Here is a 27,676-nt window from a genome sequence, read left to right as displayed (position 1 = left end):
CAGGTTTGCCTTGTATATTTCTAAGGTTTCTACAGCCCTGATATGGTTGGTTTGAAAGAACTGTTTGATTAATGTGGCATTATGGTAGCCAGCTTGCACACCAGTCTTGGTGGCTTGTTTTTTATTTAAAATATTGTAACAATGTTCCTGTAACTTTTTGTGTATGGAATGCTTAGTGGACCCAGTGTAGTACACCATATCTGTTTGGACCTATTGTCCCTCACAGGAATAATGTACACCTCTGAGGCCCTATATTCATCAGCCTTGTCCTTTCTGTTGCATAGTAATTTATACATTATGGGAACTTACTTGTAGGCTAACTTGGTACCTGTATTGGCAGCAGTTTCTTTGTATAAGGTATATAAACTACAGTCATACAATCCTAATCCCAGGAACACTGTGGTAGAGTATGTTTGACTGCTATTGGAATCTCTTTGATTGAGCTATTGAATCTTTTGTTGGAGTTGTTATGTAGGGAGTATTAGTTGGAGTAGGTGTGAACTAAATTACAAATCAGGTCTCTTCTATACCTATGCTTTATAGCTATGTCCTCCAGATGTTTTAGCTTCTTTATAGTGTCTTCCTAGTTTGTATGGTGTGTAAAGGTCTATCTTGTAGGTGCACAGAAGGAGGCAAATTAATATGAAAAAAGGATCGGTTCATTTACTGGAATAAATAATGGTAAATAGCTGGGTTTGTAATAGATGCCCATTTCTACATGATTTTTGCTGAAACAAATGTTAATATCTAAGAAGTGTGAGCTGGTATTACTTATCTGATCTAATTTAAGGGTTAGTCCATACAGGTTATCATTTGTGCATTGTAAAAAAGCATCTACCTATGGTTCAGTTCTCCAAACAACAAACAGGTTGTATACAACAATGTTCAGTATGAATCAAGTATGAGTTTTTCTTCCAACAGATACATGACTAACTCACACAGGTCCTCTGAAAGGCTAACATCACATACATACAAAAACCTTACAAAAATCTTACTTAAAAAATGGGAAGTGCCTACGGGCACTCCCCATTTTTGTACGTGATGATATTACATTGGAATGCAGAGGTATAACACATTATGTGTGCAAGTCCTAAGACTTGTTTTTGGTGGGCAGGTACATTGATTTTTCTTAGTTAAAGATCCCTGAAAGCACACGAGCAAGGTTGCAACTGTACTGAAGGATATAAGGAATAAAATCAAGCACCATAATGTGCACTCTATCTGTTAATTCTACCTGCTGTAAGATATTGATCAGATTGGTGGAATTCTTGATCCAATGTCAGGTTGTGTACAGCATTTTCTAATAGTTGCTCTTGCTTTATCTACAATCTAAGGGAAGGCATTGGTTTATGTGTTTTTGCAAAAGCAAATAATTTAGAGGTGTCTGGTGAGGAAACAACTACTCTCTTCAACTTCAACTTCTTGGGCAAGGATGTATGTGTAGAATGTGTGACCTGAGCTTGTAATTTGTGTACATAAATGTTCACAGTCTGTATCCTTGATATATTGATGCATGAGAGATCTATCTTCCTTTAATAGAATGAGGGCTCTGTTTTTATCAGCTTTCAATACAATAACATGTTTGCCAGCCAACCATTTCTTGCTTTTATGGAAATTGTGCCAAAACATACTATCTTAGGTCTCATTATTCACAGAATGGATTTTTAAAGCAGCTTTCCATCTATAATATTCTTTGTGAGCATCTTTTATATTGACAATGAGTCTTTTGATATTAGGCATTGCATGCTCTGGATGTGGTTTGGTAGAACCAGGAGCATACATGGGACCACATGTCATGGTGCGTATGAGGTAATCCAGAGGTAAAATGTTGTCCCAGAAAATTAATAGGCATAACAGGTGCTTCTTCTTTATTCAGTTTTGACTTTTGTTGTAATATCCAATTTAATTTCTTAAGAAATTTTTTCAACAGGTTTTGTGTGATTATATGAAGTGAATAGAAAATTACAGCTTTTCTGTTCACTTCATATTGTAAACCTGGGTCTTGTTCATATGTATTCCAAGCTTGGAAAATTGATAATATCTTTTCTTGATGTTCAAACTGCCTTTCTCAAACAATATTTGTAATTTCATTAAGAATGATTCACAGCTCTTTGGGTGATTTATCTGGTATATCGACATGGAAAAACATTGTGTTTTTGGCAATTCAACAGAGTTGTTTTTTGCCCTAGTCCTAGTTAGGGGCTAAATACAATGTCTTTTGCCTTGTCCAATCCAATGTCTGAGCATACTTCTTGACAAAGAATGGCTTAAATATTTAGAATAATTAGAAATTCACAAAGCCACAAGAAAAAATGCAGCTATCAACTTTAGATATGTAGATGCCTTCCCTTACATGGAAGTCAATCTATGAAGTTTAATCTTATAACACTCTCTCTCTCACATCATCCCTTTTAACACTTTGACTGCAATCATCTATTCTTAGTAATGTTTTTATTTGAATAGTTTGTTTTAACAGCTGTGTTCAAACTGTGAAGGTCAGTTAACCTGATGATGCCCATTAAACATGGTTGAAAATGTTTCCTTTTTTTGTAATTTCTTCTTGCTGGATATTGGTTATATATGTTCAGTGTTTATCAATGTATTCCCAGTTTTGAGTAGAAGAACTTATATGTAAATTGAATTAAATAAACTGTATTGATTTTGATTCCATGTCATTTTACATTTGATATGTTTTTAATGAGAATAATTTCATTTATATTACATAATTTTGGTAAGGAAATCATAAATTAGTTTTGAAAGTTTTTTTTTATCATTATCATCATAGGAGCTCCACGTTTACTTCATGCAATTGCCCAGGATCAGATCATACCTTTTCTCAATCCATTTGCTACTGTTTCTTCAAGAAATGAACCGGCACGAGCATTATTTGTAACGTTGAGTATTTGTGAAATTGGAATTTTAATTGGCAATTTAGATTATATTGCACCTATATTAACAATGTAAGTATATTGATGCTTTTTTTTATCATTATTCTAATTACATGTAATAGTAAAAATAATTAATCATACTTACATTATTTATTATAATTAGTATATTAATATTATATTCTTAGATATGTTAGTTTTAAAGTTTTATCTATAAATAGTAAAATTAATTCAAATATCAATTAATATTCTTTAATCAATTAATTATCTTATTTTCATGTATATAACCAGTAGTGACATGTAATTCATGATCATTTACAATTCACAGAAAATTACCAGAATGGAAATAAAACCTTTGCATAATTTAGCCCATCACATACTTTGCATGTCTGCAGCAGTTACTGGAGGCACAGCTCTTACTGATATGCAGTTTTAGAAAGTAGCATCTCAAACATTAAAATGTTATTTTGTTAATTACACCTTATTTTAGATAATTATAAAGTAAGTAAATTGAAAAAGTGGAAGAGGGTTAGTTTTACAAATATTTAGGATTCCAACAGGCAAAATTTACAGAACATTCACAGATAAAACAAAGATTGACACCTGAATACCAGAACAGATTACACGCAGTACTAAAAACACACTATTAAAGCTATTAATACCTATGTTGTCCCTGTACTCATTTATTCTTTTGGAGTTATATACTGGACACACATATCTCAAGTAACTCCAAAGGAAAACAAGAACAACACTTACTAAGCATAAACAATATTATCCAAAATCATCTGTAGAAAGACTAACTCTTCTTCGTAAAGAAAGTGGTCATGGCCTGAAGTAGTTGGGAAATGGTCAAGAAAAAGAAGACATCCAGTTTGTTGCTGTGAGTTGGAGGATTATAAATTGGAGATTGGCAGTGTAATTCTGGATTTCAAAGTTTCATACTAATGCTTTAAAATGTATTATTTAATTTTTTTCCTAGATTTGAGAATACACCCAATTCTGTTTTTACACAGATTTTTTCTTTACACAATTTATCTAACATGATTTGGAAAAAAATTCAATTCTTTTTTACAGAAGTTGTTTTGATCAATCAATAACATGTTTCAATAAATTTGCCTTTTTAAAAATCTCTATGTGATGTTAATTCTAAGAAAAAATATTCATACTACTTTTTCTTAAAAATTATTCCTTTTTAAAATATTTTTAGAATTTGCATTTAAGGATGTTACATATACTTGAGTAGACTTTAAGTTTTATCTTTAAATATGTCATTTTTTTGACTGTTACTATATGCATTTAAATGTATTAGTCTTTCTTTTCAACTTTATCTTGCAATTGAAACAGTCAGAAAAATTTATTTTAAACAAAATGATTGCTGGATTAATCAGGGTAACCAAGAATTGTTATATCTAAATTAAATAGGTCTGATCCTCCACTTACAATGCATCCATATAGTAAGTGGCAGTTGCTGGTTTGAGTCCTGCTCTAGGCNTATTCATTTGGCCCATAAATTATTATTTGGTCAATATAACAATATAAATAATTCAGTATATTTGTAATAGGAATTTATTATTTCAGGGGCTTATATCTCGTGAAGGATCGCGAGTAGGGGTATGGTTCCTTTGACTTTATTGTTCGCACAGGGGGCTACAGTTTTTGGGGGGTCGCCACCTTTTCATTCAGAGGGTAAATCTTACCATTGTGACTTTAACAGAGCTGTAGAGCATATTGATAGGAACAAAAAAGTCAAAGTAACCTTGCCTCATGGAAATTTGTAAAGAACACCCACTAGGGGGCGTCCCAGGCTACTAGTTATAAAATATCAGTTTTTGAGACATTTACTTAATTTGAAATTTTACAATTTGTTTGTACAATTGAACTTTTCTTCTGATTTCTTTTAATACAAAATAATTTTTATATGCCAATTGGTATTAAGTGCTAAAGCATTTAATTAAATTTATTTCAGTTTTTACTCAAATAAAACATAAAATTAAAATAAAGTTTGTGCCAATAACATACACCAAGCTCCCAATTATCCTTAGTGCACAGATGTGCACAGGAAACATGAATAATCCAAAATAGCTCTCTAAACTATATGTAGAGTAGTTACTACCCAGAATTTTTAAAACATTCTTAATTATTAAATGTCCTTACAAATTATATCATTTCATTTGTGCAAACAAATGACAATGCAAAACACTCTTGAAGATTATAGACAGGATATTATGTTAATTCTTGTTTACAATAGAAATAATAATTATTAGGTTTGACTTTTGTCTTGTGAAAGGAAATTCTTGTAGTAATTAAACTTTTTATGAAAATAGGAATTATATGCATTATTTTTGAGAAACTTTTTAAAATTTACAATTAAATGTTTTTTTAATTATTTAATTTTAGGTTTTTCCTGATGTGCTACATGTTTGTTAACCTTGCGTGTACTCTCCAGAGTTTATTACGCTCTCCTAGTTGGCGACCAAGATTTAAATTCTATCATTGGTAAATTCATTTAATATTTACTTAAATATAATAATTTTAAAATAGTCAAACAACAGATAAAAAACTTAATATATATATGAATACAGTAAATAAAACATTTATTTTATTTTAATAAATTGAGATTTTGCTGGATTTTAGTGGTTACTATGTGGTTATAATAGATCAATATATCTATTTTCTTTTATTCTTGTAAAAAGAATCGTTACTTTAATAATTTGACATTTATTTAATCATTTAAAGATTCATTTTTATATTGATATTTACTACTACCAATGAATACAAATGTGCAGAAATCAAAGCAATATAATGGCTCACAAAGTAAGCACATTAACAGGATTAAGTTATTATAGCTACTGCACTTGATTTTAATGATCATATTTCTTCTGAATTTTGATTAATTATTTTATTCATTGTTATTATATCTGTTGTGGATGGTGATATAAATATATATTTTTTTAAAATTTTTGTTTATTTTGATGAAAGAAAACTGCTTCAAAAAAAGAGAGGTGACATTAAAAGCTATTTGCATAATTTTGTGTGGAATAACAGCTAAAAGTAACAGTGACATGGATGTTTTTGTCATGCATTTGTAGATAATGGATACCTTGAAATGATAAATGGATACTTCAAGTTTCAATATAGAATGCAGTTGTAAAACAGGAAGTGGTTGAAATGTATAGACATTGCATAGTTGTTCTACTTTACAATATTAAAATAGCACTGAGCAATCTGGAGACAATAAGTACAGATATCATTCAACAATAGGAAAAATTAAAAGGATTAACACACAATATGTACTTTGGTCTTATGCCATGTTTATATTCTATTTTATTGTTTTATTTTGTTTTTATTTGCTGTGCTTACCATGTTAATTTATATTACTACTAGCAAGTGAGCCAGACATTGCTCAGGAAAAAATAACAACAGCAAAGATTAATTGAAGTTTTTAGACTATTTACAAAAAAAAAATTTAATTTTTTGTAAATAGTCTNTAAAAAATATTTGATTATGAATCAAAATAAATTATATACTTAAAAAGTATATTATTTTAATTTCATTTGTACAAATTTCATTAATCTCAACATAGTTTTTAAGAAAGGAGAGAACAAAATTATCATCATCTCAGTAACTGGAACAAATTACTAAGGACAACGAACAAAATCTTTAACATCCAGTAACAAAAGTATGAATGTAAAAATTGACGAACATTTTTGATCTTAAACAAGATCTGCATCAGGGCACTAACGATATTCCAAATAGGAATGCACAGTACAACTTTTCAAAAATTTTTAAAATAATTAGAACAAAAACATGTAAAACAAAAATTATAAATATTTTTTAAATGCATGAATGACAAGTAATGATATTTAAGAATTAAAACAGATATAAATTAATTATTATTATTTTGTAATATTTTGTCTTATATTTATATTGATATTTCCTGATTTTTCATAAAAGCATTGTCATTCATGAGACAGACACTTTTTCCATTTTTAAAGTTAATACAATTGCCAGTCAGGTTTGCCTTGTATATTTCTAAGGCTTCTACAGCCCTGATATGGTTGGTTTGAAAGAACTGTTTGATTAATGTGGCATTATGGTAGCCAGCTTGCACACCAGTCTTGGTGGCTTGTTTTTTATTTAAAATATTGTAACAATGTTCCTGTAACTTTTTGTGTATGGAATGCTTAGTGGACCCAGTGTAGTACACCATATCTGTTTGGACCTATTGTCCCTCACAGGAATAATGTACACCTCTGAGGCCCTATATTCATCAGCCTTGTCCTTTCTGTTGCATAGTAATTTATACATTATGGGAACTTACTTGTAGGCTAACTTGGTACCTGTATTGGCAGCAGTTTCTTTGTATAAGGTATATAAACTACAGTCATACAATCCTAATCCCAGGAACACTGTGGTAGAGTATGTTTGACTGCTATTGGAATCTCTTTGATTGAGCTATTGAATCTTTTGTTGGAGTTGTTATGTAGGGAGTATTAGTTGGAGTAGGTGTGAACTAAATTACAAATCAGGTCTCTTCTATACCTATGCTTTATAGCTATGTCCTCCAGATGTTTTAGCTTCTTTATAGTGTCTTCCTAGTTTGTATGGTGTGTAAAGGTCTATCTTGTAGGTGCACAGAAGGAGGCAAATTAATATGAAAAAAGGATCGGTTCATTTACTGGAATAAATAATGGTAAATAGCTGGGTTTGTAATAGATGCCCATTTCTACATGATTTTTGCTGAAACAAATGTTAATATCTAAGAAGTGTGAGCTGGTATTACTTATCTGATCTAATTTAAGGGTTAGTCCATACAGGTTATCATTTGTGCATTGTAAAAAAGCATCTACCTATGGTTCAGTTCTCCAAACAACAAACAGGTTGTATACAACAATGTTCAGTATGAATCAAGTATGAGTTTTTCTTCCAACAGATACATGACTAACTCACACAGGTCCTCTGAAAGGCTAACATCACATACATACAAAAACCTTACAAAAATCTTACTTAAAAAATGGGAAGTGCCTACGGGCACTCCCCATTTTTGTACGTGATGATATTACATTGGAATGCAGAGGTATAACACATTATGTGTGCAAGTCCTAAGACTTGTTTTTGGTGGGCAGGTACATTGATTTTTCTTAGTTAAAGATCCCTGAAAGCACACGAGCAAGGTTGCAACTGTACTGAAGGATATAAGGAATAAAATCAAGCACCATAATGTGCACTCTATCTGTTAATTCTACCTGCTGTAAGATATTGATCAGATTGGTGGAATTCTTGATCCAATGTCAGGTTGTGTACAGCATTTTCTAATAGTTGCTCTTGCTTTATCTACAATCTAAGGGAAGGCATTGGTTTATGTGTTTTTGCAAAAGCAAATAATTTAGAGGTGTCTGGTGAGGAAACAACTACTCTCTTCAACTTCAACTTCTTGGGCAAGGATGTATGTGTAGAATGTGTGACCTGAGCTTGTAATTTGTGTACATAAATGTTCACAGTCTGTATCCTTGATATATTGATGCATGAGAGATCTATCTTCCTTTAATAGAATGAGGGCTCTGTTTTTATCAGCTTTCAATACAATAACATGTTTGCCAGCCAACCATTTCTTGCTTTTATGGAAATTGTGCCAAAACATACTATCTTAGGTCTCATTATTCACAGAATGGATTTTTAAAGCAGCTTTCCATCTATAATATTCTTTGTGAGCATCTTTTATATTGACAATGAGTCTTTTGATATTAGGCATTGCATGCTCTGGATGTGGTTTGGTAGAACCAGGAGCATACATGGGACCACATGTCATGGTGCGTATGAGGTAATCCAGAGGTAAAATGTTGTCCCAGAAAATTAATAGGCATAACAGGTGCTTCTTCTTTATTCAGTTTTGACTTTTGTTGTAATATCCAATTTAATTTCTTAAGAAATTTTTTCAACAGGTTTTGTGTGATTATATGAAGTGAATAGAAAATTACAGCTTTTCTGTTCACTTCATATTGTAAACCTGGGTCTTGTTCATATGTATTCCAAGCTTGGAAAATTGATAATATCTTTTCTTGATGTTCAAACTGCCTTTCTCAAACAATATTTGTAATTTCATTAAGAATGATTCACAGCTCTTTGGGTGATTTATCTGGTATATCGACATGGAAAAACATTGTGTTTTTGGCAATTCAACAGAGTTGTTTTTTGCCCTAGTCCTAGTTAGGGGCTAAATACAATGTCTTTTGCCTTGTCCAATCCAATGTCTGAGCATACTTCTTGACAAAGAATGGCTTAAATATTTAGAATAATTAGAAATTCACAAAGCCACAAGAAAAAATGCAGCTATCAACTTTAGATATGTAGATGCCTTCCCTTACATGGAAGTCAATCTATGAAGTTTAATCTTATAACACTCTCTCTCTCACATCATCCCTTTTAACACTTTGACTGCAATCATCTATTCTTAGTAATGTTTTTATTTGAATAGTTTGTTTTAACAGCTGTGTTCAAACTGTGAAGGTCAGTTAACCTGATGATGCCCATTAAACATGGTTGAAAATGTTTCCTTTTTTTGTAATTTCTTCTTGCTGGATATTGGTTATATATGTTCAGTGTTTATCAATGTATTCCCAGTTTTGAGTAGAAGAACTTATATGTAAATTGAATTAAATAAACTGTATTGATTTTGATTCCATGTCATTTTACATTTGATATGTTTTTAATGAGAATAATTTCATTTATATTACATAATTTTGGTAAGGAAATCATAAATTAGTTTTGAAAGTTTTTTTTTATCATTATCATCATAGGAGCTCCACGTTTACTTCATGCAATTGCCCAGGATCAGATCATACCTTTTCTCAATCCATTTGCTACTGTTTCTTCAAGAAATGAACCGGCACGAGCATTATTTGTAACGTTGAGTATTTGTGAAATTGGAATTTTAATTGGCAATTTAGATTATATTGCACCTATATTAACAATGTAAGTATATTGATGCTTTTTTTTATCATTATTCTAATTACATGTAATAGTAAAAATAATTAATCATACTTACATTATTTATTATAATTAGTATATTAATATTATATTCTTAGATATGTTAGTTTTAAAGTTTTATCTATAAATAGTAAAATTAATTCAAATATCAATTAATATTCTTTAATCAATTAATTATCTTATTTTCATGTATATAACCAGTAGTGACATGTAATTCATGATCATTTACAATTCACAGAAAATTACCAGAATGGAAATAAAACCTTTGCATAATTTAGCCCATCACATACTTTGCATGTCTGCAGCAGTTACTGGAGGCACAGCTCTTACTGATATGCAGTTTTAGAAAGTAGCATCTCAAACATTAAAATGTTATTTTGTTAATTACACCTTATTTTAGATAATTATAAAGTAAGTAAATTGAAAAAGTGGAAGAGGGTTAGTTTTACAAATATTTAGGATTCCAACAGGCAAAATTTACAGAACATTCACAGATAAAACAAAGATTGACACCTGAATACCAGAACAGATTACACGCAGTACTAAAAACACACTATTAAAGCTATTAATACCTATGTTGTCCCTGTACTCATTTATTCTTTTGGAGTTATATACTGGACACACATATCTCAAGTAACTCCAAAGGAAAACAAGAACAACACTTACTAAGCATAAACAATATTATCCAAAATCATCTGTAGAAAGACTAACTCTTCTTCGTAAAGAAAGTGGTCATGGCCTGAAGTAGTTGGGAAATGGTCAAGAAAAAGAAGACATCCAGTTTGTTGCTGTGAGTTGGAGGATTATAAATTGGAGATTGGCAGTGTAATTCTGGATTTCAAAGTTTCATACTAATGCTTTAAAATGTATTATTTAATTTTTTTCCTAGATTTGAGAATACACCCAATTCTGTTTTTACACAGATTTTTTCTTTACACAATTTATCTAACATGATTTGGAAAAAAATTCAATTCTTTTTTACAGAAGTTGTTTTGATCAATCAATAACATGTTTCAATAAATTTGCCTTTTTAAAAATCTCTATGTGATGTTAATTCTAAGAAAAAATATTCATACTACTTTTTCTTAAAAATTATTCCTTTTTAAAATATTTTTAGAATTTGCATTTAAGGATGTTACATATACTTGAGTAGACTTTAAGTTTTATCTTTAAATATGTCATTTTTTTGACTGTTACTATATGCATTTAAATGTATTAGTCTTTCTTTTCAACTTTATCTTGCAATTGAAACAGTCAGAAAAATTTATTTTAAACAAAATGATTGCTGGATTAATCAGGGTAACCAAGAATTGTTATATCTAAATTAAATAGGTCTGATCCTCCACTTACAATGCATCCATATAGTAAGTGGCAGTTGCTGGTTTGAGTCCTGCTCTAGGCCAATTTGTTTCTTCCAGAATATCCTAAATTATTTAAAAAGTATTAAATTTAATAAGAGATGGCATCTAATGTTTATCTCTAGTGCTAGATTACTCAGTATTTAATTGTTAATAGTAGGGGTAAAGTAGCCTGATTAATCTTGCAATTGTTTGGCTTATCTATATATATGTTACTGTGAAAGACCGATATCTGGCAAATGTCGAGATTCTCTGGTGAATGTCAGCATTCACACAGTCGTTTCGCGTATGTACTAAATATTTACTAAATATCATTATTTCTCACTTACACCGGCAAATGTCAACATTCAGCATGAACTGATGGTGAATGTTGAATAAAAATGTTTTTATTACGTTAAGACAAAAATGCAACATTTTAATATGTCAAAATAGGAGGAAACTTATGTAACAGCGCATGTAAATAAGCTGTTGAACCTAAAACGAACAGTACATTCTTAATCAGAAAAGAAAAATAATACGCAATAGTAAACTTATACATATATTATATGATTAACGTTATAAAATCTTATTTATTGCAACAACTTACACTGTTATGACACTTTGAATTTCACAAGAGTCCCTTGCTTTTACAACTGCATTTATTCGTGGAACACTTTATTTTGCAACGACAGCATGTATAATGTATAGCCTCGTCCTCCGCTTTTTGAATTATCTGCAGCTGCTTCTCTCAGCGATATATCTTCAGAAGAAATCTCATCTATGGAAAGTAACTTTTCTTTACAAATTACGAACCGATTGCGGGTATAAAGCTGCTTTTTTGTTTGCTAATTTATAAAAGTTGGAGTCTTCTATTCCAACAGCAACTGCCAACACATTTTGGGCATCTGTATGGCCACGGTCGACATCAGGGACTTGTATTTGTATGGTATCACCAATTTGAGCAAGAGGTAATTTTCTTTTTGTGGTTTGTAACATTTTCGTTAGAAAATGTAGAAGATTGAAGATTCAGTAGAAGATTCTCTTTCGTGGCCGCTCTTTTTATAGAAATAAATTCTTGTTGCTTGACATGAAGACATGGTGGGTTGCAGCTCCTCTTCACTACTTTCCTTTGGAATATGGTATTCGTTTTGGCCACTGCTCAAATTTATTTCAAAAGTATTAACAATTTCTTCGAGCTGTTCTTCGGTTTCAATATTTGCGATTTGTTCGCCAGGCAAAGATGACGATGCTTTGCCTCTTTTTGGTTTAATGCCAAACATGGCTTCATAAGGACTTTGGCATATTCCTTTGTTATATGTAGTGTTCTTGGCAAATTGTACAAAGAGCAAACCATCTGACCATTTATTTGTATTGTTATTGTTCATCCATGCAGTTAACATATTCTGTATATCCTAATTGGCCCTTTCAACTAAGCCTTGTGTTTGAGTATGACAAGGCTTTCCATGAACTATCTTAACATCTATCCACATAGCGCATAGTTCGGATATGACTTGATTACAGAATCCGCTACCATTATCTGAATGCAATATAGCTGGGGCACCAAATCTTAAAAATATTTGGAAAAAGGTGATATGCTACTTCTTCAGCTGTCTTAGTTTTCGAAGGTAGTAGCTTGACAAATTTTGTTAAATGATTTTGATACACCATTATGAACTTATATTTACTATCCTTGTGTGACTACAGGTCTATCAGATCGACTTGACATCTTGAGTTTAACTCTGGACTGACCATTGGTTTCACAACAATATCTTTTTTAGGTGCATTATGTTTCATTTGACATTGTTTACATAAATTTAAATACAACATTACAACTTCACATGTAATATTTTTGTAATCTTTTTGTAATCTTTTAAGCATATGTGTTCTTCCTTCATGGCCTGTTTTGCTGTGAGTTTCAGATAGTATACTGAACAATTTATCATTGGTAACATAATACTGTATATTTGTTTCTCCTAGTTTTAATGGTACAATTATTTTCTCTTCATCGTTAATTTTTAAAACATCAAAACATTTTAATCGTCTGTAATCCAAAGGTATGCTGCACTACGTTTAAGCAGAAATCACTTCAGAAAGTACCATTCAATATAAATTAGGATATGGGATAAAAAAATAAAATTTAAGAAAACGTTGTACGCACCAGCAAATCTTGCATAAGACTAACAAACAGCAGTGTTCCAAAGTATAACAAATAGATACCATGTGATTTCAATCGCGGCAGAACAAAAGATTTGGCGACAGACTGTCGCCTTTCTGTCGACATCGGCTTCTCAGGTGTCGTTTCGACCTCCACCAAAGCTTATCTGTGCTTGTCGACATACACCGGCGATTGTTTGAATGTATAATAATATAACCAAATATTCAGTCTTTCACCGACGTATTTTGTATGTGTCGACATTCACCGGAGAATATCGACATTCTCTAATTTCAGTCTTTCACGGTAACATATATAACCCATTCAACGGGTATCCGTCTGTTCGCATAACGGTATGATAACGGACACTAGAGGCACCCCTATTGTGTGTCATATTTCAAACATTCAAATTAACAATTTTATTATTTAAATTAACAATATAAATTATTATTTGGTCAATATAACAATATAAATAATTCAGTATATTTGTAATAGGAATTTATTATTGTCACGGAATGCCTGTAATGTTCATTAGGGGGCGAATAACGAAAAACCGGATAGATTTGAACCGCTACGATAAAACGATAAGTGAAATAGTTANCAAAAAAGTCAAAGTAACCTTGCCTCATGGAAATTTGTAAAGAACACCCACTAGGGGGCGTCCCAGGCTACTAGTTATAAAATATCAGTTTTTGAGACATTTACTTAATTTGAAATTTTACAATTTGTTTGTACAATTGAACTTTTCTTCTGATTTCTTTTAATACAAAATAATTTTTATATGCCAATTGGTATTAAGTGCTAAAGCATTTAATTAAATTTATTTCAGTTTTTACTCAAATAAAACATAAAATTAAAATAAAGTTTGTGCCAATAACATACACCAAGCTCCCAATTATCCTTAGTGCACAGATGTGCACAGGAAACATGAATAATCCAAAATAGCTCTCTAAACTATATGTAGAGTAGTTACTACCCAGAATTTTTAAAACATTCTTAATTATTAAATGTCCTTACAAATTATATCATTTCATTTGTGCAAACAAATGACAATGCAAAACACTCTTGAAGATTATAGACAGGATATTATGTTAATTCTTGTTTACAATAGAAATAATAATTATTAGGTTTGACTTTTGTCTTGTGAAAGGAAATTCTTGTAGTAATTAAACTTTTTATGAAAATAGGAATTATATGCATTATTTTTGAGAAACTTTTTAAAATTTACAATTAAATGTTTTTTTAATTATTTAATTTTAGGTTTTTCCTGATGTGCTACATGTTTGTTAACCTTGCGTGTACTCTCCAGAGTTTATTACGCTCTCCTAGTTGGCGACCAAGATTTAAATTCTATCATTGGTAAATTCATTTAATATTTACTTAAATATAATAATTTTAAAATAGTCAAACAACAGATAAAAAACTTAATATATATATGAATACAGTAAATAAAACATTTATTTTATTTTAATAAATTGAGATTTTGCTGGATTTTAGTGGTTACTATGTGGTTATAATAGATCAATATATCTATTTTCTTTTATTCTTGTAAAAAGAATCGTTACTTTAATAATTTGACATTTATTTAATCATTTAAAGATTCATTTTTATATTGATATTTACTACTACCAATGAATACAAATGTGCAGAAATCAAAGCAATATAATGGCTCACAAAGTAAGCACATTAACAGGATTAAGTTATTATAGCTACTGCACTTGATTTTAATGATCATATTTCTTCTGAATTTTGATTAATTATTTTATTCATTGTTATTATATCTGTTGTGGATGGTGATATAAATATATATTTTTTTAAAATTTTTGTTTATTTTGATGAAAGAAAACTGCTTCAAAAAAAGAGAGGTGACATTAAAAGCTATTTGCATAATTTTGTGTGGAATAACAGCTAAAAGTAACAGTGACATGGATGTTTTTGTCATGCATTTGTAGATAATGGATACCTTGAAATGATAAATGGATACTTCAAGTTTCAATATAGAATGCAGTTGTAAAACAGGAAGTGGTTGAAATGTATAGACATTGCATAGTTGTTCTACTTTACAATATTAAAATAGCACTGAGCAATCTGGAGACAATAAGTACAGATATCATTCAACAATAGGAAAAATTAAAAGGATTAACACACAATATGTACTTTGGTCTTATGCCATGTTTATATTCTATTTTATTGTTTTATTTTGTTTTTATTTGCTGTGCTTACCATGTTAATTTATATTACTACTAGCAAGTGAGCCAGACATTGCTCAGGAAAAAATAACAACAGCAAAGATTAATTGAAGTTTTTAGACTATTTACAAAAAAAAAATTTAATTTTTTGTAAATAGTCTAAAAACTTCAATTAAGAAGAAAAAAATATATCCTGAGTTATCACAAAAATTGTAACTGTAGCAAAGATTAAGATTATTTTGTTCTTCTAACCCTTCTATTATATTATATTATAGTATTTGATTTATATTTACAAAGGTTATCTTATGTAAGGTTATCTTATCATATCGAGTGACCAATCTCACATATTTTTAAAATTTTGTACAGTAGAGGAATAAAGTATTTTTAAAATACGTTAGATTGGTCACTCGGTATGATAAACTCTTATGTAAAATAACCTATGTATTTAATAAATCAAATACTATAATATAACAAACATTACAACAAAAACTATATAAAGAGTTTGGTTATTTCAGTTTACCATTGTCATATTTATTGCTACACTCAGATGGTATGAAATGGCTTTCATTGATCAAGCAGACACTGATTGAAAATATGATATCGTATTTCTTCCTAATGTTACTAATGTTATCATAAGATATCTCTAAGAAACTGTACCATTTACAGCCAAAAAATCAAATAGTAATCTGCCAATCAATCAAGTTTTACAAAAAACAAACCAAATATTTAAAGTCTGCACTTAAAATATATTCTGTGAAAACCACTTAAAATATATTCTGTGCTCTCTGGTAACCTTATATTATGTAATTTTCCTATTGTCACCATATTGCTGGTCTAATAGAAAGAAGGGAGTGATGCAGAAGGGGGTTGAAGTAATTCATTGACCTCCTCTCAGAAGAGAGGAGAATTGAGAAAGTACCATTCAGAAATGAAAAACCTGAGTCATTAGATGTAGAAAATTAAATATTTATATACTATAAACTTTTCACAGAGTAACACTTTTGATTCCACACAGGTAGGTAAGTGCTACATGCTCTGTCGCAGTAATGGTGTAGTGTTTCTATTTTGCACTATATCATTGTCGCAGTAATTAAGTGAATATAATATATACTTTTTTTAATTATATTCTTTTTTGAAAGAATTATATTGTTTTTGTAAGCATTTTATTGAAACATAGCAACAAAACATAAGGCAGGCTTGCCCGAGCAATCTTGACAAAATGTATTGATTTGCTTTGTGCTTCCTTTGAAGCATCTGTTTTGTGGCTTCCTGAAGTCTTCTGAGCCTCATGGTAGCATTCCTTTTATTGGTATCATGTCTTCCTTATAAGATCATCTTCCTTTTCCAAGGTTTAGATTTGCCTCTTCCGTGTAAGCATAATAGTGTTAGGTTAGGCAAATTCTCCAATCAGAGCTCATTGCTTTCCAGAAAAAATATATTTTTAAACTTTTACTCTAGCAAGGAATATTGCACATGTATGTAATGAGCAATTCCAACTGCAGGCATAACAGCCTACCAAACTTGGGTTGGTAGGCTGTTATGAGTTTATGATACCACTTAACCCCTTTTTGCAGAGGTGAATTGTAAATACTCATCTAATCAGACACATTGATGTCTTGTTTCATATTGTTGTATGAATAAACCATTTGTGGTTTCATTTTGGCTTTCTTTGTCTTCTTATTCTTCTTTCCTGTAATTCTAAAAGCTGGAACAGTTCAACAAACACACACAGACACTTTTACTTGCTGAAGTAACAAGTAAAAGTGTCTGTCTTTGTTTACTTCTTTCCTGTATCAACCAGTTTTTCATTATGATTCTCAATTCTTGAAAGCATCAGCATCTGTCTTTTATTCACCCATATATAACTTGATGATTTATCATTCCAAATGTTTATTTTCATTTTGCACATATTTAAAAAAATGTATTTAATTAATGTTCTGAAATTCTCTTGCATATTGAATATGGTCTGTGTAAAAATGTGTTCTGAAAAATATTGTAAAACCATTTTGTTATTTGTAAGTTACTTGATGAAGACATCTGGGGGATTCCTTTCTTGTTGACTGCAAAGTTTCACCATGTCTGGTTTTATTATCTAACAAATCATGAGCAAGGTCAGCACTTATGTAAAGTTATCAGGATACAGTATGAATCTTCATTCAACAAACCTGACAAAGTTCAATAATGCAGACTTTGTGCAAATGAGAAGTGTGTTGTTGTTTTCAACTTTTCCTGTACAAACCTTTTCTAAGTATATCTATTGTGAATGCACAACCTATATACTTTGATGCCATACTTGTGTGATTTTCCAGGAAGGTATTGGTGGAACAGGAGTCTTCCTTTCCAGGGAACCATTGATTTACCAATCACTGCATTGCCTTCAGGAATGAGTGCTTGACTGAATGTTGTGGTTGTGTGACAACACTGTTTCCTGCCGTGTTCAGTTGTAACTGCAATGTTTGAACTGGCAGTTCCCAAATTCTTGTAGTGTATTTTTAGACATGAAGAAAGCCTTTTGTTAAGGTAACATCTCTTTGTATTTGACAAAATGTTACCAGTTTTTCCAAAAATGGCCTGATTTTGCGTAACCTATCATTAGTATCAATTGCTTCATTTTTGACAAAATGCCAGAATTTCAAGATAATTTTAAATTTCTCTCTGATAATGATTTTTTGTATGAAAATATTTTGATAAATTTCATTTTTTGACAGTTCTATGCTTGGAAGTGAATTCTTTCCCATAACAAAAATTTTTTTCAAGAAATTTATGCAGCTCTTCTCTATTTATGCCTATCCAACTCTGGAGTCTTAACATTGCCTTGAAATGTTAACGGTCATAGTAAAAATAGTGCATCATATATGTATGAGAAGAGTAAATGCGATTCTGAATGATGGGACACGACAGATACAATGCATACGCAGTGGACATTGCACAATCGAATCATCGTTACGCAATCAAAAATTGCGTAATGGTATTTTAGAATAAGGAATCCAGCCGTTTTACCTGAGGAAGGACATGGAAGGTGTTTGGAAAACGTTTGTTTCTTCAAAGTTGTTTATTTTATTGTATTTCTTCACACCGGTTAGAGGCTCGAGTAAGTAGGTTTTATTTATTTATTGCCTTCAAATTTCTGGATGCCAAAAATAGTTGTAAAAACCTATTTGTCTTAAGAACAAACATATCAAGAATGTTGTGTGCCAAGAAGAGCTGATATACATAAACTGGATCATTGGGATCAGCATCTGTGAGATGTAGTGTCTGATAGCCAGAAAAATTAGGAAACTGTTGTGGCTTGATTGAAATAGATTTCCACATAGGCAAGGAGGAAGCATTAGCATCGTCACTATCACCACCACCATCATCAGATTTATCACTATCATTTTTAGGTGGATCACCATCAGTGTCTGAGCCTCTGAGATATTTTCTTTTCTTGAAGTGTTCAGAAGATACTCATCTTTCGAATAAGTCTCTGACAAGATTTCCTACGAATTGACTTCATCTTCCAAATCAGACTTGTCCTCATTATTAAATGCTATGCTTTTGAATTAGCTCATCACTCAAAAACTTGGAATACTTTTGCAACATTCTACATGATAAATATAAAATTTAAATTAGCCTATACTTACACAATAATTCTAGACAGTTCAAAATTGCTTTCTTACCTTCTTGTACTAATATGAGGCTTCAATTTATGAGCAGGAAGTCAAATAAATTGAGTGCTTTCATGTATGCCATCTTCTGCTATTCTCCATGTAGTCAGAAATGTCAGAAGTGACACAGCATTCTCTATCAAGTATAATTCACAGGTAACTTGATGTCCTCCACATAGTATGCAACACCAGTGACTCATGGGTCTACTTTGAAATGATAGGTCTATGTCAAGATATGGTAGGTAGCTCACAGTGCAAAAATGATGTCATTATCTCAAGCCATTCTCGAGGTATCACTTTCACCTCCCACAAGAGCTATACACTTGGGCAGTGCATGCCATACAGGATACCAGTTAAGAGTCATTCATCACTCATAAAATGGTTAATGTGTTAAATATAAAATAAATATTTATCAACTCATTTTTAAAATAAAACATTAGTATTATTTTTCAAATTCTCTTAATATAATTGATCATTTTTATAAAAAATATTTTTTAAAAACTAATTAATAATTAAAAAAAATCTCTCTTGCTGTAATGATTATAATAATAAAGTTAAATTTTAGTAATATTATTATAAACTTAAGTAAATTTATTTATTATAGGTCACTTTCTCTGATTGGGGCACTTTTATGTTTGGTTGTTATGTTTCTTAGCAGTTGGTATTATGCACTTTCATCTATGGGAATTGCTGGAATTATTTATAAGTACATTGAATATAGAGGGTAAGCATAAATTTATTTAGTAATTGTAACTACACAAATATATCTATAAACAAATATTTTCTTTACAGTATCACTACAGTTCTTGATTTATTCATTTTAGGAATATTTGAAAATGTCAACCTAAGTACTTTTCCAACAGTGGATGATTTAGATTGTAAATTATCTACTCCACTGCTGGAAAATTACTTAGGTTGACATTTTTGAACATAGATATAAGTTGTAGTTGGATAAAACCTTAAACTTAAAATGTTCCAAATATAACTGTCCACAAAACACCTTTATCAGTGTTGTGTTTGTTACGAATATCCACTAACGTTTTCGACCTCCACCTAGGTCTTCTTCAGGTGCTGACTAAGCGTTGTCTTCCTTGACCGTTAGAACGATGTCATCCAAGATGTAAATATTGCGCGTATCACGTTTCATCCCTCTGCTTGTTTCCGTTTGAATTCTTTGAATAGGTATCTCCACACATGCGCGATGGTCTCTCCATCTTTAAAGTTGATACAGGTGCCCCCAACATTGGCTTTATAGATCTCCCAGGCCTCTAGGTGACGGATGTGCTCAATTTGAAATGCCTATCTGATTAATTTGGTGTTCGGGAAGTCCGCCCAAATTTTGGAGTCGCTAACGTACGCCGTCAAGATGGTGGTGTGCCTAAATAAATAAAATAACTTTATTAAATTATATATGCACCTTTGTTTTCTATTACTTCAACCCATCTATTAGGTAGATAGATCCATTATTCTATGTGCAAGGAATTTTGGGGATATTTTGTTGAAAAATGTCTCTGGGTCATTTATCACATTGCAGAAGTTCAATAACTTAGAAAACTATTGTAGAGAGATTGAAATAAATTATAATATGAATATGTGGAGATTGGGAGAATATGGGGGTGGCATAAAACATCCATTCAAATTTTAATAATTTCTTTTTGTTGCTAATGTGCCAAGTTCTTTTTTTTATGGTTGCTTTCAAATTATCAAGTTGGAAATAGTGCTTCCTGTATTAATGGTTTGATTTTGAGGTAACAGTTCATAGTAAATAATTCTCTACTAGCCCTACCATATTTTCAGCATAATCATTTTTTGGATATGAACTGGTTTTGACTGCATTGCTGAGGGGTCAGTTGACTTCTTCCATTATCTTTTTTGCTGCATATTATTGTAAATGATTCATTTTTCATTGCCAGTAATTAATTTCCTCAAAAAGGGATCCACCTGGTTACATTTTAACAGCAAATTACAGGCAGATATTCTGTCAGATTTCTCTTGCTGAAGTGATGTGGTACCCAAATATCATAGCATATGTGTTACATATGCTATGATATTTGGGTGAATGGCCAACAACCCTGAGCAATAGATAACACTTCTACAATTTCCTTGGTGATGTAATGTGGATTCTGTTGAATTAATCCAGTGATTGCATCATCAACAGCAGCTAAGAGTCTTCCAGATCATGGTGCATCTTTTAAAGTACGAATAAGATGACAAAAATGCAACTTAAGATCCTCCATTTTTAAGTCCAAAAATTAAAAATTTTTATTTAGAATATATGTTACAGAATGTTACATCAAAACTGACAAAAACAATTGAATATAAATTGCCATTAACAATCACTACTAGCAGCATCTTACATAAAAAGCAAACTTTTTGATTAACTTTATATCAGTTAACCAGAAAAGTTTGTATGGTTTTCTAAGACAAAATTAAAAGATCATAAAAACAAAACAGAGAAATTTTATTTTTAAAATTTTATTTTTAAAAACAAGAAACATTTTTATAAATTCCTGTCTTATAAAATTCTGTCTTTAGGAGCAAAATTCTCATTCAATGCCTTTTCAAATTCTTGATTGTTGGTTATGCATATGATTGTAAAGTTATGAGAAAAAAATGAAAATCAGATGGTGAGAGGTCTGGTGAATATAGTGGGTGGGATAGAATTTTCCAAGAAAGGCTATGGAGCTTTTCCCAAGTCACTCGTGAAGTGTGAAATTTTGTGCTATCTTGAAGAAACACAATACTTTTGCAATTAATCAGCTGGCTATTTTTGGAAAATCTCAATATAGACTAGTATGTTATTCACGCCAAGTAATATTAATAAGCAGTTAAAACTCATTGTGTTCAGCATTATTAATCTTTTTTCATTCGAGCGCTTTCGACGAATGTATTCCCGTCATCTTCAGGCGAATAAGATACTGTATTTTAAATCGAACATGAACATTCGAGAGAAGAACACATACAAATTTAAATAAAATGATTTTTTTTTATGACATTCGATATGAATCCGCTATGATTTTGAAATACATGCGATGTTACGAATGCGATGTAATACGGCGCATGCGTGGTACTGCTCCCGTCAGTGATGTAACATATGATGTAAATCGCGATTTAACCGTTTGTATAGGGCGATTCATATATTGGGCAGTTCCAGAGTAGGTGCGTTGCACATTTCCAACGTTGTTATATATACTGATTCCCATATAGAGTAGTCTTTGGTCATTGCATGTCCTGAGTATAGTAGAGTGGGCCCATAACAGGTTATAATTCGTGTTGTGCACTCTTCTTATGAGTTTAGTGCTGCACCTTCCTTTTGCTATATCATCCTGGTGTTCAGTCAAGTGGGTAGCCAACATTTTTGCTGTGGCCCCAATGTATTTCATACTATTCCCTGTTACGACCCCTGAGGGGCTCTGCATCTACACTGACGGCTCTAAGGCATCAGGAGCTGTTGGTACAGCAGCCTGTCTGGAAGACCCACATAAGAAAATTTTTTGGGAAGCAGCATTTAAACTTCATAAGAACTGCACAAACAACCAAGCAGAGTCTCTAGCAATTTGGAAAACCCTGAAGTATGTGCAAGACAACATTCAACTGTTCAGGGGTAGAACAATAAACATCATCAGCGACAGCCGTACGGCCCTACATCAAATTAAAAAAAGGAATCATAATCTTCCGATCATCCGCAACTCTCTGAATATCATCAAGGCACTCAAAGGTGCTGCTTGCATTAAACTCTACTGGGTTAAAGGACACTCCGATATCAGGGGCAATGAAAGAGCAGATGGCCTCTCTAAGAAAGCACACAAGGTGGCATCTCACCTCTCCTACTCCTCTATTCCAATCTCTTATGTATGCAGCGAACTTTCTGCCACTCTTATGTCATGGTGGCAAAGGGAGTGGGACAGCAGTTCCACCGGACGTATCACCCACAATTTCCTCCCTGACGTTGTCCATAGATCCAACCTCAAACACCTGAGCACAAATCACGCTCTTACCCAGATTTTAACAGCACATGGGAACTTCAAATGCTACCTGCACCGCTTCCTAAAAAAGGATGACGGTCTCTGTGACTGTACCATCAAAGAAAAAGATGGCCCATTCCATCTCATCTTTACCTGTCCGAAACACACTGTGCACCGCCAACATCTGAAAGAAACTTTAACAAACAATGGTCACCACTGGCCCTACCACCTCAGTGCCTTCATCGAAGACAAGGACACGTTTATGGCTTTCGTTAACTATGTTAACAAACTCCACCTCACGGACTACAACCCTCCAGCACCTAACATAGTCTTCTCTCCAGCTCCCTCACCCTCGAGCTCCTATGACTCGCTGACTCTTACCTGACTGTATCCGTCTACCTACTCCATTGCACCCAACTATTAAGGTGCCTCCCTGTTCATACTCCATCTGGCACCTTGTGTTATTCTTATCTAGCTATTGGTCATGCTTATTAAAGGCACCATCTTTACTCTCTGTATCCTTCATGCGGTCTTTTAACCCTACACGCTATTCGTAATTTGTCCCCTCCGTACAGAAGGTTTGCGGCAAGTGCCCTTATTCTCTTCTTATCCCCTTTGCTCTTTTTCTTCCCATTCCCACCCACTCCCCACCCTATCTCCATCCCTCCCTCTCCCTTTCCTTCTGGCTATACCATCGAGTTAAGGCCTTTTCTTTACAAACTATAAACTATTCCCTGTTACGGGATTTTCTAATGGAACTGCATAAATTCCTGACTTCTCAAAGATGGAAAACTTGTCCCGGTCATTGCAGAGGAGTCTGCGCAAGTTAGGTAACGGAGAAAGGGGTAGGAGCAGGAGCAGACCACGTTGTTTAAACATGCGGCAAATGCATAGAGAAAGCGGATTGAGGTATGGTAAGGCTGGTTGTATGAGCGTAACTTCCCTCCTGTTAGTTAATGTGGAGCTTGGAAACAGCATCTTCTTGACTTTGTTGAGTACATGCATGTACTTAGCACATGAGAAACCCGCTGCACATACTGCTATGCTAATATTGTTTAACTCACTGTTTATAAGATTTTGGGTTGATGGTAGCAAAAACCCTCTTCTCAGTAGGGCGGCTATGGCGGCATTAACATAATGTGTAGGTTGGAATGCATTTGCCAGGAAGATGTATGGTAGCATGTTAAACTTATGTTGAACTGAGAAAAGTAATGTTTCCAAGGTTCTACGTACGCACAGATCTAAGAAAGCTATAGCCGCATTACTTTCTTTTTCCCACGTAAAATTGATGGAGGGATATACATTAGAGATGTGACAATGCCGAAAGGCCCCCCTATACTTCAGCACCACGTGACCAAAGGGTCGACATCGCGTCGGCGAAGATTGCAATGACAATTTGCTTCAGGACTGACACCACTGTGTCTTCATGGCTAGACACAGAAACCGTTTCGTTCGGGCGTGTGAGTGGTCGCGTGTGTGAGCAAATGGATGAGATGGAAGGAGAGACAGTGCACCGGAAGTGACTTACTCAGAGACGCTTTAACGTAACAACAGTTTAATTGATAACTATAGGCCATACAGGATATAAAAGATATTGATTTTAACTAGGCTAGTTTTTAGAAATCTTGGCTACAATAGATATAAAATAGACATTAAATTAGATTTACGATTTCTGTTACAGTTCCGCGGTTCTCGAGAGAGAGAGTTTACATAAGTTTCGCGTGGTGATAAATACCTTGTATGAAATCTTGATCTTCTGCAAGTCAGTCGGACACAAAAGAAGACGGTTCTGGACAACAGTTCTTATTTCCACAGTTCTTGGTTAACTAGTTATTAGGCGAGGAGGTATCCCAAGGTGAGGAAATATCCAAATATTTTAACACAGGGAAAACTTGAGTGGTCTGCTTGAGGAACTGGTGACGACTGCTACTTTGTTGTTCTGTCCTAAGGTTGTATTGTTGAAATCGAGATATTAGATCAAAAGGTGCTGAGAAAGTGTCTTTATTAAGCCCGAAAACTTAGCAGATGTTTAGCTCCCAGGTGTAAAAGTTGACAGTTATTGAATGAAAGTATGGCTACAATGTGATCTTATGATGCAATAATATAAACACACGGAAAGTCTGGATTCGAATCCTCACAGAGACATGTCGCATGAAAGTGCAAAAGGCTTCATCAGTGCCCTTCCAGGCTATGAGGATATCATCCACATAATGTAAATAGAGTACAGGTATACTTTGCCTTATGTTGGTAATTGGTTCCAGGAGAACGACTTAAGTCGAATCTACTTGCCACTAGGCTAAACCATAAATTACCAATTCCCGTTCTGTATTTTATTTATTAATGCATTTTTAATAATATATGGTTAACAAGGATCTATTTTAGTTTTTAATATAGTACAGAAAAAAGTAATTTAAATTTACGAATGCATGTAGACCTACTGTAAATACAGTATATACTTCTAAATGTATATATTATAATATGATTTTATGTGCTTTAAACATTTTTCTAGTGATATTACGACTTCAATATTTGTGGCGGACAGACGTTGAGTTTAGTAAAATGACTTAAACTTGATTTTTATTTTTCCATATACTTTTTTGACAAACGACGTATAATCGGGAATGACGTAACTCAAAACGACATAAGTCGAGGTATACCTGTAGTGGGTAAAGGATGGTAAGAGGAAAATCAAATGTTTTATGTTTGATTTCTCTTATGACGGGCTCTGCTAGGATGGCAGATAAACAAGGATAACAAGGAACCCATGGGGTCTCCTTGTTTTTGTAAATAAATCTTTTGATTGAAACGAAAATAATTGTGTTTTATGATGAAAAACAGTGCATCATGTGCACCTACTCTGGAACTGCCCAATATATGGATCGCCCTATACAAACGGTTAAATGGCGATTTACATCATATGTTACATCACTGACGGGAGCAGTACCACGCATGCACCGTATTACATCGCATTCATAACATCACACGTATTTCAAAATCGTAGCGAATTCATATCGAATGTCATCGAAAAAAATCATTTTATTTAAATTTGTATGTGTTCTTCTCTCATGTGTTTGATTTAAAATATCTTATTTGCCTGAAGACGACGGGAATACATTTGTCAAAAGTGCTCGAATGAAAAAACAATTAATAACACTGAACACAGTGAATTTTAACTGCTTATGGAAAATCTCTTGCACAAATTGCAGCTGAGCAGAGTAAACTTTCCCTGTGATTACTGTATTTGGTTTTGAGCTCACAATGAACAATACCTGTTATATTCCATCAAACACAACAAAATCTTCTGTTGATGAAGTGCAGCTTTTGATATTGAAGATATAGGTTTCCTGGATGATAACCAATGATAAGATCACATACGTAGTGTTGTAGTACAGTGGTGTACTCAGGATCTGAACTAGGGGCAACGCATTAGTTTTGAGGAAGTGAGGAGGGAGAGTGAGATTTCACGACAAATGGTTCTAGTCTAGTCACGATAATCATTATTCAAACTGATACTAAATTGATATGTATGTGCTGTGTGACTATGTGTCAATTACTACACTTTAATTTTTCTTCTCTTCACTAGGTATGCCTTTGTTGTAATACATGATCCATTTTTTATTGCACGTCAGTAGTCTATCCAAAAAAGCTTGCTCTTATGACAAGAAAGAAATTGAAAATTTCTAGGATTTGTTTTCTGCTGTGAGTTCATGTGGAATCGATTTGGCTAATTTATATACTTTCCCCAGTTGATGCAAGTGAAGTTGAATGGTTTCATCACTCTTACCAAATATTTTTGTGGCTGCCTATATGTTTGACTCAAGTTTAGCTCAATAGCATTACTTAATTAGTTCTCATATACTGTTATATTCCAGTTATTTTAGGGGTTATCACACAAAGAGACTTAGTTTTACAATAAAATAATAGTTTTATCAAGTATAATGTACAGTACATCATTAAACTCTGACATCTAAAATGTATTTCAACACTTTTTGCTGTGCCCTTTTCAGTTAGATTTCTTATTGGAGTTTTACACAATACATCCAGACTCAATACAATATTCTCACGACAACATCCCTAAAATCATACATTTATTATTATTTATATATTATGGTTCACTATCAGCAGTTATCCACTACTACACAAACAGTATACTTCTATTTTAATTATTGTAATGAATATAATTTACAATACTTAGAAAAAATTGATGTTTACAAGGCAGTTTTTTAATTTTAGCATAAACCTTTCTAAGCGCCCTATATTTGACTTGTCCCTGGTCTAGGTGGGTGTAGACATCTGTTCCCACATAATGGTGAACAAAGCAACCATGGTTTGCCACTTTCTTATTGAAGTTAAGTACTCTTGGAGATGTATATGTGGTGGCCCTGATGTATTATAGTCTCTTGTTATTTTGCCAACCATGACCAGTATGGAGCACATGCGTGGAAGATTGCTTCTGTTGTGGATGTCCTTATTGTTTTAAGCAATGAATAAATTGTGGGATTCCTCTTGAATGT

At 32.5% G+C, this 27,676-nt stretch overlaps 1 protein-coding gene across 1 annotated transcript in view; it reads left to right on the top strand.

Annotated features, from left to right (window-relative positions):
• The window catches only part of LOC111630925 (solute carrier family 12 member 6-like), a 132,875-nt gene that overhangs the window by 73,364 nt on the left and 31,835 nt on the right, over positions 1-27,676 (top strand). The window contains exons 13-15 of the mRNA XM_023375084.1: positions 2,786-2,960; positions 5,283-5,381; positions 19,802-19,921. Coding sequence (XP_023230852.1) covers positions 2,786-2,960; positions 5,283-5,381; positions 19,802-19,921 — 394 coding nt within the window. The remainder of the gene's footprint in view (positions 1-2,785; positions 2,961-5,282; positions 5,382-19,801; positions 19,922-27,676) is intronic.

Source organism: Centruroides sculpturatus, unplaced genomic scaffold (assembly GCF_000671375.1).
Source record: "Centruroides sculpturatus isolate CEXI.00-Female unplaced genomic scaffold, Cexi_2.0 scaffold653, whole genome shotgun sequence".
NCBI lineage: Eukaryota > Metazoa > Arthropoda > Arachnida > Scorpiones > Buthidae > Centruroides > Centruroides sculpturatus.
This window is presented reverse-complemented; position numbering and strand designations above follow the sequence as displayed.